Source organism: Pyxicephalus adspersus, chromosome Z (assembly GCF_032062135.1).
Source record: "Pyxicephalus adspersus chromosome Z, UCB_Pads_2.0, whole genome shotgun sequence".
In the NCBI taxonomy this organism is placed as follows: Eukaryota; Metazoa; Chordata; class Amphibia; order Anura; family Pyxicephalidae; genus Pyxicephalus; species Pyxicephalus adspersus.
In genome coordinates this window covers 35730701-35742220 of record NC_092871.1, presented here as the reverse complement: position 1 = coordinate 35742220, position 11520 = coordinate 35730701, and the positions used below count along the sequence as shown (strand labels likewise).

Here is an 11520-nt window from a genome sequence, read left to right as displayed (position 1 = left end):
CATCCCCCTGAAAATAAGCCCTAGAGCATATTTTGGCCTTCAAAAAAAAAATAAGACAGTGTCTTATCATCGGGGAAACAGGGTAATACACAAAATCATTGTTTTGATTATACTGCATTGCAAACTGAACAGAAATATTCTGCCAAATATTTTTGAACCCTGCTAATATAAAGTGTATGTATTACCAAAGCTTGTATTTTCTTCAGTGCACACTGTCTTCCTGCAGGGGAGAATCACCCTTTCTGCTTGTCCTTGTAACCAGTGTTACCAAAACATAAAGTCATAGGAAATTTAAAATGGCTCAGTTGTTGTAGAAGGTGACAGGGAAATCTTCTAATGGGACATTGTTCTGGTGACAACTGTGTAGAGATTTCTCATTTCCTTTTGCATCTCAGAAACAGTAAGCGAAGGGGATATCAACCCAACTGGACAGCAAAAAAAAGTTTTGACTACACATACACTTTCAGAGTTATCATCCATGATTTCTGTATTTAGATTATTATTACTATAACAGAATATCAGGAAACAGCTATATTATGACCAGAAAAACAAACCTATAGAAAAAATTATCAAAGGGTCTTATGTGAACACTTAGGTTTTTCATACTAAAATAATACTAATTGTGTCCCAAGCCTAGTAGACAGAATGCATAGGGCTCATTGCTGTGAAGATATCATGTTCTACACATTGAAGCCCTTTTTTTGTCATCTAGATGCCTTTGTGAATCCTGATGATCGGTATTTATACCAGTAGAAGTTTCCCTGTTAAACAATCATGTATAACTGTGCTTCTTTCTCTGGCAATAACTTTGTAAATCGTTGTCCACAACCTGATGACTAAACAAACGTTGCATTACCCAGAAATAATGCTTTGTGATTACTTTATGGACCTGTTTTAATAAAGTTCTTCAAAGCTGGAGAGGATACGCTTTCATCAGTTAAGCTGGGTGATCCAGCAAACCTGAAATAGATTTCTTAAAAATCATTTGCTATTTGTTAGAAAATGTTTTCAATCCTGGACCAGATGCATTCTAGGTTTGCTGGATCAACCAGCTTCACTGATAAAAGTGTTTCTTCTCCAGCCTTGGGGAATAAATGAGGACCTATGTGTTTACTTCATACAATTATAGCATTCAGTATATGATTATTTATTTTATATTTTTCACATGCTTTGCTTTATATTTTTCTATGCATTTGCTGCCAACCAAGCTGTCCATCAAAGCTGGCAGGGATAGGGACAAACTTTAATTCTGCTAGGTGTGCTGACAATTTCATTTTAGTCACATGGTTTAAACTGTTGCTGCCATTGCTTAGCATCCTGGCAAAAAAGAAACAGTCAATGCTGTAATAGAAGAACGTAGAAAAAAGAGATGTCTTTAAATGTATCTGCTTTGCTGATCAACACACTGTATGGGTATTTGACACTTCATGGTGTGTTGAAAACCTGCTCTTACCGTTACACGCTGTGGTTCCTGCAACCAGATCACATGCCACTACAGGAGTTTTTGAATATCTACAGTGGCCAGGGCTCAGCAAAGTGGCAGCGTTTGAAGACATGAGCTTTTGAAATGGTAATTATGCATGCTCTGCTTTCACAGCTTTGACCTGTTTATTTTTGAGTTTGTGAAAACAAACTCACTTTTATTAGAATATTCCAATCCCTTCCACTGTCACGCCTGCTGGAAAGCTTGTAAACGTAAAATATTAAAAATTTATGTAATAAAATGTAAAAATATTAGGGCATTAAAAATGAAAAAAATAAAAATTGTATATTTAACAGTTTTAATACATTTTATAGGACAAAACAGAAACCAATATGCCAAGCGTGTGTATATTAAAAGGGAAAGTGCCTTACTTAATTATTGCAAAACACATCACAAAACAAATGCTTATATATGATGTGTAGCTCCAGGCAAAGCATATTATTTTGGATAGAGTGGGGATAAATGTGAACATCCGCTAATTTAATATTTCTCTCTGTGTCCTCACTTGGAATTTTTACCTCAGTCCCTGTCCTGGTGACAAGGGGTCAGCAAGATAGGAAATTACCAGAATACCTAATAAGGACAGGGAGAGAACTGTAAAACAAGGTTCTGAGCCTTCCCTATGATATCCAACATTAACACAAATAGATAAATTTGTGAGTGGAGTTGGAATCATAGTATGTGAAAGCTATATACTATGCTCCAAGCTTTAAACATGTAGCCCTCAGCCATTTATTTACACTGGCTGGCTTCAATTGTATTATGACCAGATAAGTAATGTATTATAAACTATTCACTGACATAGAGTTTATTGAGTTGACCTTATTAATGCATTGCTGTTAGAGCAGACAATGCAAAATATCCCTATTCATGTCGAACTGTACAAAGTACATGGTGACATTGGTGCCAGCATTTTTTTCTTTTCTTAAACTAGATAAACTAGAAAACTTTTTAAAGAAAAAATACAGAGTGCAAAATTCTGTGCTCCTTTCAACAAAGGAAATGAATGCTCAGTCAAGTCAACATGTCACATATGCCAACAATAATAGTTTATGAGGTTAACACAAACAAACTTATCAATTCAATCCTTGGAAGAACAAGTTTTATTCTATATACAGTATCTATGTATATTGCTTAGTATGGATACAAGGACTGATCGATAAAATGACCCGAACTAAATCAGATATTTTAGCATTTTGTACATACCATTTCAGAACATCTTATCAGGGTTTAGCCTTTCTATACCGCCATTTCTGTGTTGTGTGATTTTAGGCTGAAAACAACAATTTGCCTTTCATTGTTGAATTATCCTTGTAGAATAAATTGTGGGAGCAAGCTTTTCAACTTTTGTAGAAATTTTTATAAAGTAATATGAATTGAAATATTTATGGGGAAATTGCAATAAAGTTGTTTAATTTTAGTTAGAACTCCAGAGCCATAATCCCATGCTTAGATTCCCGTACCCCAAAGATGATACCTTCAAATAAAAGCCTATAGTCTAAATCAGCAGTCGCCAACCGGTGGTCTGGGGAAGATTTTGGAGGTCTGCAACTCTGGTCGGTGCACCCCCAAGCAGGGTCAGGGGAAGGACCCCGCCAAGGGGACACAGCAGCCAGAGCCGCGGACCACATCCCCGGTGCAAATCCCTGGGTTAGGGAAGTGGGCGGCTCTGTTTCACGACACAACCTGCCCACTCTCCCATTGCAGGCTCAGATCTACGATGGCAGAGTGGGCAGGGTTATGACATTATGACATCACTATGGGGGATCCCCTTTGATTGACGACTGGCTCCCCGCGCATGCGCGGTTAGGAGTCAGTAACTTTAGTCGTCTGCTGGACCAAAAAAGTTGGTGACTGCAGGTCTAAACCACCCCTTTAAAACCTTATATCCCCAGAAGAACACCCTAAAAAATTGTTCACGTCTTTGTGAACCCTACACTTGGTCCTACCATGATGGTCCAAATGTATTCCTCATAGACAGGCAAAAAGAGTCATGCTTGTGGACCTTGCAAGTGATGGCAAAAAGTCAGCCACAGTTTAAGGAACTCCTGGCAAACTCTAGAAGGGGCTATGGTTCCACAGATGCCAGGTCTAGACTGTGCGCATTGGATAGGTGTTTTACAAATACATTTCTTAAGAACAACTAACCAAATATGTTTCCAGACTTAAAGGCACTTGCATAGATATGACAAAAATTATTGAACATACACTAATCATTTAAATTTTGTTGAAGATATCAGCGAAAAATCTGACCTAATAGTTGTTCTCAAGAACAGGTTTGGGAAACACTGCTATAATGTGCCAACCCTTTTCTCATTAGTTCATTATTTAGTAATTCTCACTTATGCTGTAAACCATTCACCTAACCATTATCTTGGCTGTCATAATAAGAGGGCCATTTATAAAACAGTGAATCTGACATTCACTGAAACATTCTCTGACAGAATTATTTACCGCCATTAAATCACATGGACCTGGAAAAGCCCGGAGTTTATGCTGTGTCTGCAGTTAAGTGGCAATTGACAGTGTGTACACTGGGATACACTTGTCTTAACTTGCCAGACTGCTAGTCCAAGCTGATGTTAAAGGGATCTGGGGTAAATGTGTACATAACTTCTGTGGTCTAACCTAATAGGAAGCATTTTGAACTTCTGTAAACTTGTATATAAAACTAAATGACTAAATCTGTTATCTAAATCAGTGATTCTGCTACAGAAAAACATGATTACTAGCAGTGTGACCGGATATACAACAGTTAATATCATAAGTCATTACTAAAAGCTTCCTCATTTCAGCTCCTCCATTATATGGGAGGAGAATCCTAATAAATTATGTATGTTAGTTTTGTTTTCCACACCGGATGCTTTCCCTAAGGTCTGCAAATTCATTTTTCCATGAAAGAAGTGTTCTGCTCCAAAATTAATTCATAATTCACACCAATGTCAGTGAATGGTTTATATCAGACGTCAATGCTATCCAGCTATCATGTTCAATGTGTTTATTGTAAGTGAATAACCTTGTACTTTCTGCCTTCCTGACATTTGAGAACAATAGTGGTGTATTCTGCATGTATGTGATGACAATTCTGCTGTTATGAATAACTTTTGGTGGTAATGCTCCTGTGCAATGTGAATTAACCGGTGATTTTGTTTTGTGTCATGTTGTTGTGTGACCTTTTTAACACCGAACACTGGGCATTGGTGAACCTCTCCCAGGTCTTCAAGGTTTGTTCTTAACCCATGCCATCTTGTTGCATGCCATACAGATTGTGTGTAAATTTATTATATCTTAGACCCTTGTGATGTATAGGGACATAATTAAAGTTACAACATGTAATGCAGGTTGTGGTCATTGTGCAATTCAGGTTTTGCAGAAACATCAAGATCAGAAATTATTCTGATGCGAAGTGATGGTTCCTTTTAATGGTCACACTGACTTTTGTTAACTTTTATTCTCCCTGAAATGAAATGTCTCTTGTCACAGAATGATTTGACTAGGACACTTTACCTTCAGTAAAAGCTTACTCCATGATGTTCAAATTACAAATGAAAATTCTATGGTTCACAGAGTTAAAAAGTGACAAATTGTTTGGAAATTATTTCAGTTATTTTAGATATGACCTTTTTTGTTACATCATAGTTTAATTGAGGTTGGCGGACTGATCCTTGTTTCATAATCTTTTCACATGTCTTTCTTATGCAAGTGCTCAGGAAAACAAGTATTAGGAAATTCATATTTGAAATGTAGAAATGTGTGCAAGAATGAAAGTCAGTGGTCATAGTGGTGGTAAATTATAAATACCCAGGGTGTATAATAATAACATATTCCTATATTCTTCTATAAATTATTAACAGAAATAATTCTGCTTCTAACATGAAAATCCATCCTCTGTAGAATCAGACTGAAATAGATCTGCAATACTATAAAGGCCTGTTGACTAAGATACTATTCTGTAAAACTTCCCCTGATTGTAGCATAGTAAAGATGTTTTTTTATAGCATATTAGTTCACTTATTGCCTGGATCTGCACTTCTCATAAATCTATAGCATTCTTGTCATGTCAGTGGGACATCTATCAGAGAGTTAAATTTGCTCTAGAATTCTTATCACATACCATTCATTGTACTCAAAACCAACATTGTTTAATGACTAAAGTGCCCTATATGTCATGTAAAAGGAGAAGCCTTCATGGCAAGGCCATTAGTAATAATAATAATAATAATTATAATAATATTAATAAAAAACAGTATTTATATACAACCAACATATTATGCAACATTGTACAATAAATAGGGCCATCAATTGTTCTTTGAAACTGCATGTTTGAAAGGGATAAAAACTTTTGAAATTGCAGTAACAATAAACCTATTGAGATTAAAGTGATCAGGTTTTTTCATGCATGCCTTAAACTGAACCTTTATTTTGGCCTGAAAAAAATTATCAAGTTCCACAGAGAAAGACCCTAAGCTACAAGTACTTACTGTGCCTACATTTCTATGCCACCCATATAAACCAGTTGATTGCCCTACCAGTAAGCTTCTGGTGTAAGGTTGGACTTATCCTGAAATTTCTCAAACTGTCAGGACATTGGGAGTCTGGCTCCTTCCTGTTCCCTCTGTTAAGTAATATTTTGCCTAGGAAAGCCAAAGTACAGATTAAATTTGTAAATTTTTTCCATAAGATTGTAATACAATGTTTCTACAACCATCACTAATCCTTGCATAAAAAGTGATGAATTACTTGAGTTACTTAGAGAAAATCATTGCATTGAAAAGTGCAAACAGTGATACTTCTGTGGATGAATTTTCTACTTTGTTCTATGAAGTTAAAGAACCACTGTTAAATATATTTGAGAAAACAAATGAATTCTTCTCATTATTGACCTCCGCAGTATCTTGTTTTTGATTAACTTGTACTTGTAAATATAATCCCTCTGTTTAAGACAAACCTTTTAAAAGTATACTTGAGGATCATGCATTCGCATCAAAATAATTTGGGTCTGGCAATTACTGCGCACATTAAATTTCATGGGTAACTCATAATGAAATTCTAATTGTCTGCTTGACTTTTTGACAGATAATACTAATTTTAGATTAGTGCATTATATTTAAATTTTTCTATTGGAAAATATAAAAAAAATGCAGTAACATGTTTTTTGGTTTTCTAAAGCATGAACAACAATGAGAAAAAAAATCAAAGTTTTAGAGATAAAATGAACAGTGATAAGTAGCACGGCATGTGTCTGGGTCAGACTGACTTAAATTACAATAGCTGTTTTGTTCAGGGCTGTTCAGAATTCAATCCATATAATATACTATATTCCAAAATACTTAAAGTAGAAGTCAATGCATCATAATCAAGGCATAGTTTAGCACAATCTTTATAAATCATTACTTATACAAATACATTTTTATAACCACCAAAAAGCAGAACTCATGATCCTGCTAGACTGCTTTGTATGTAAATGATAAAGCTTAAGAAGCTTAAGAAGAGGAATTGCTGCAGATGAACTAACTGGTAACACATAATGTGGTCTCATGACACCGGTAGGCCACTTGCATTTCTAAACCCTTATCACATATGTAGGGACCTAATGTAGGCAGACACTACAGGTAAAGGGTAGGGATGTCACTGGATGCTTCCACCTAGTGAATGTTCTAAGCTGTGGTGGCACTGCAATCACTATCCTTTTATTCTTGTTCAACCAGCCACAGAAACAGTGACCCAGATTAGGGCTGAGGAATAGTGCATAACATATCCAGAATGCTAACTACATAAAAAGTTGGCACACTGATTCAAACTTTTTGTCTTGACTTTTATTTTAGTATAAAGTTAGCAATACCATGCCTAAGCGCACACATTTTTATTGTATTAGAGTATATTCTTATTTCCACTTGTCAAATCTGATGTATTATGACCTCTACCATGGTGTAATTTGGTATATACACTATGTATTGTAATAATATTAATCCCTAACATTGATCTTTTTTCTTGTTCACTGTAAAGCAAACCACTGGACATTATCAATGAATTTTAAGCCATAGATCATATTTCAAACATTGGAATTGGAATTTAAGTTTAAACTGAAATATGATTTGGTGAAATGTAAAACAACATACAAGCAGACCTACTTACATAAAGTGACATTAAATGCTATTTGTTTTTGTCTGTGTCAGTCTAACTTTTTATTCCTAACTATACAAAGGTCCACCTGGCCCAGAAGGACCCCGTGGCCCCCCTGGTGGCGGTGGCTTCAAAGGTGATAAAGGGAATCCTGGTATACCTGGACAGCCCGGATTCCAAGGACCAAAAGGAGACCCAGGAACTGCAGGTTTACCGGTAAGCCTCTCGTTATGCTTTTGCTGTGCTCATGTACCCCAAAGTATCTAATTATATCACTCCCAATCAAATATTCTCCCACATAAAAAAAAACCCTTGCCTCAAGACCGCCCAACCCCCCCCCCCCCCTTCTTATGCAAACATCCCACAAGAAAACAACCTTTTTAATACCCCAAATGCAAAAAGGAAACAATCCCAACACCTTTCAGAAAAACATATCTTGCACCTCCTCAGGGGGAAAAGTCCACAGGCACAGCACATCTGTGACAAGCAACATCCTCTCTCCTAATTTTCCTTTTGGCTATGTCTTAGGATGTCATAGTTGAGAAAGAACTTAGGATAGTCCTCCTTGACTTTGAACCTCTACAATGAGTGAGGGGCCACTCTATAGCAATGTCCTATACATGAACATGCTTATCTCCTAATTTTTGGCATCTAACCAAAGCTACTACCAGCAGACCAGGAAAAAGGTTTTGCAATATGTCAAGTTGTCAGGCTAATATTGTAGGTCACATGGTAATTCTCTCAATATTAGGTACATTTGTTGGACATACATTACTGAGAAACAAAATAAGTGCTACAAATAGGTTCTCTACATGTGAATTTGTACATTAAGTAGGTGTTGTATTTAAAAAAATCTATTTTTACATAGAATGGATACAGAACCTTTAAGAAAAGGAATAACGTGTAGGAAAAAATCTTTTTAAACATGGGAATTTTTCACCCGTATTGTACCTAACTAAATAGCTACCTATCTAATAGATACAATAACATAAATAGCTTCTTGTTCTAAGCAAACTTGGTGTTCTCTAATGAAAGTAGCTGTTAACTATCCTCTGGTTATCGGATACCTAAAGCCCTAGACCCAAATAAATGAAAAGTCTGTGCATTTTATGTGGTGTTTGTACCATTCTTTCAAAAAAAACCTTTTGTATGAACATCAATCCCACAGAGCATAGAATGCTCATGGGAACTGACTCAAATCCAGTTGAGTACGAGAGACTGCAGAACATGGGGCAGTAGTCTACAGCTGTAAAATTATATATTACAATAACTTTATATTGCAATTTACCTCTATCTCAGTTGCAGTAACAACAACATATTTAAATAATATGCCAACAACATATTTACATAAACAGTACGGTCATGACTACCTTGCCAGTGATCAAAAACTGGGCCAAAGAAAAGGAAGGTATTTGCTGGACCATTTTAAAATGATGTTCTTATTTACAGGGTGATACTGGAAGACCAGGTCTGAATGGAATGAAAGGCGATCAAGGAGTTCCAGGTGTCCCAGGATTCCCAGGTATTATTTATGGATCTCCCGTTGAGCACATAGGCTCCATCACATCCCAGTATACACCAAGCGTTCACATATCATGATGAAAATATTTGGCTGGGAAGACAATATCCTGGGCTAGGCATGAAAAAACACAAAGTTTAATTTGAATAGAATATAAACCTTAATATATAAAGGAATGTGATATTTTAATCTCCCTTTAGATCTTCATTTGTGTGTATTTATACAAGTCACCTTCCAAAAACAGACAAAGAAAGGTGCTGAGTAACATTGTTCCCAGATTCCCAGATTACAAGATGCAGTAGATGACAGCACTCTCATGTGTACAGTACATCCCTGTGTGACTAATAATACATATAAGGAGATAAAAGGAAACTCTTATCATTTTCTTTTCTGTCCCCTTTTCAGGTATGAAAGGGCCCAGTGGTCCTCCTGGTTTGGCTGGCTTTAAAGGGGACCCAGGTAGCCCCGGTCTTCCAGGTAAGAACTCCTAACTTTTATAGTATTCTTTAGCCACTATCTCCTTGTATTCTTATGACATTTTTCCAGAAGACAAAGCTGTTTTTCAAAACAGGGTAATACATGTGTTTTATTTTTCTATCTGATTAATAGGTCTGCCAGGACCACCTGGCCCCAAAGGTGAGATCAAAACAGTGCAAGGACCACCAGGACAACCAGGACGTCCAGGAAACCCCGGACCTCCTGGACCACCAGGGCCACCTGGAACACAAGGTATTATTTTGTGGTATGCCAAGTAATTAATTCCCTGAAAATTGTGTTTCTATGTCCATGTTACAAATGTTGTTTTCTTATCAGACTTTAACAGGATCACCATGATATCCCTGCTAATTTATTAATAGCATTAGAATGAACATTCTCACAGTTCCTCTCACATTGTTGTAAAATAAGTAACCTAGATCATATGTTATTTACTGTATATTTAACTACATGGTGCTCAGTACAAGTTTCCAATCCTTTGGGTCAAACATGATTCATTCTGATATAATTGGGTAATGGGGAACCTACAACAGCTGAAAAAAGTCTGTAGTGGGAACCTTTGGAGTGTGCCATTGCAAGCCTCAATGAAACTGAGCAGGTATTTAGACTAAGAGTTGTAACCTTTCTGATCTAAATGCTTGCTCTGGATTAGTTACTGAAAATACTGAAGCCAAAGATAGCTAGGTAACAGAAGCAGTTAAGGGGGAGTAATGGCAGTCCCCATGGTTTTCTCATAGCTGGTTACCTTTAACAAAAAAAGGATCAACAGATGTAGTTAATACATTCAACGGAGCTTTAACATTTATTATTTCCTTTTTTAAGGTAATTTGGGGCCTCCAGGTGACCCTGGCAGAGATGGACTTCCAGGATTTGAAGGCCAAGCAGGACGCAAGGGTGACAGAGGTCTACCAGGGCAACCAGGTAAGTTCTGGCTTGCATTACTTGTTAGGGAATGCCTAAAATAAATAGACTCCAAATGACACTCTAAATGTCCTACTATTTAGTTTATGAGTCTGTTGGTGGTTCTCTGCTTGCAGTGGTAAGGGAGTTGTCATGGTGGTGTAGATGTGAATAGATAATTAAATAGACCAACAATACAAACACACATGACTAGGGTAGAGAGTAAGAAGGCTTTACCTGCTGCAGCCAGCTTGTCCCACACACTCTCTTGTCATCAGTGATCATCTTTTAACAAACACACTTGACACTGTTATTAGGGTTAAAACTGTCCATATCAGCCTTTTATTAACATAACCAAATCATTTTACAACCAGAACAATGAGCAAAAAACATTTTCAAAAAAAATTGTACAAAATTTAGCAGGTTTTCTATAACGGTCCATGGAAGTACTATTCATCTATTAGTGTTGAGATACCTCTGTTTTACCACCAGGGGCCCCCAGCTGCTACCTCGCCGGCTCGGGGACAATTTTCTGTATCCTTTCACTTTTTACCAGACCTCACCACAACCCAGTGATCAAGGATCTTTCACAAGCCTTTCCAGTGACTAAGGACTGCATGATGCATGAAGGAGTGCTGTACATATGGCACCGTTCTGCTCTATTGAGAGGGGAGGGGGAGAACGACGAACCGACACCCCGCTGCGCTCTTTCTCTCTCTCTCGCTTCACTTCTTTTACGATCGTTCATTGTCCGTCGTCCGTAGATCCGTCAGAACAGCCGTTCGGACGATGGAGGATGGAGTTCACATGCCAGATTCTCATTCAATATCGGCCCTGAGCCGAATATCGGACGAGAAGCATTGAACGTGTGTATGTAGTTTCCTCCAGAAACCCATACCCTGATGGGTCCCCACCCCTGCTGCCTAGAATGCAGTGAACCCCCACTCTCATGGACCAGCAAAACCGCTTAGCTGGCATGACAAACAGCACACAGGAATAA

At 37.3% G+C, this 11520-nt stretch overlaps 1 protein-coding gene across 1 annotated transcript in view; it reads left to right on the top strand.

Annotated features, from left to right (window-relative positions):
- Positions 1 to 11520, top strand: part of COL4A5 (collagen type IV alpha 5 chain) — a 101374-nt gene that overhangs the window by 83019 nt on the left and 6835 nt on the right. The window contains exons 42-46 of the mRNA XM_072431661.1: positions 7689 to 7822; positions 9056 to 9128; positions 9531 to 9602; positions 9735 to 9854; positions 10443 to 10541. Of these exons, the coding sequence (XP_072287762.1) occupies positions 7689 to 7822; positions 9056 to 9128; positions 9531 to 9602; positions 9735 to 9854; positions 10443 to 10541 (498 nt within the window). The remainder of the gene's footprint in view (positions 1 to 7688; positions 7823 to 9055; positions 9129 to 9530; positions 9603 to 9734; positions 9855 to 10442; positions 10542 to 11520) is intronic.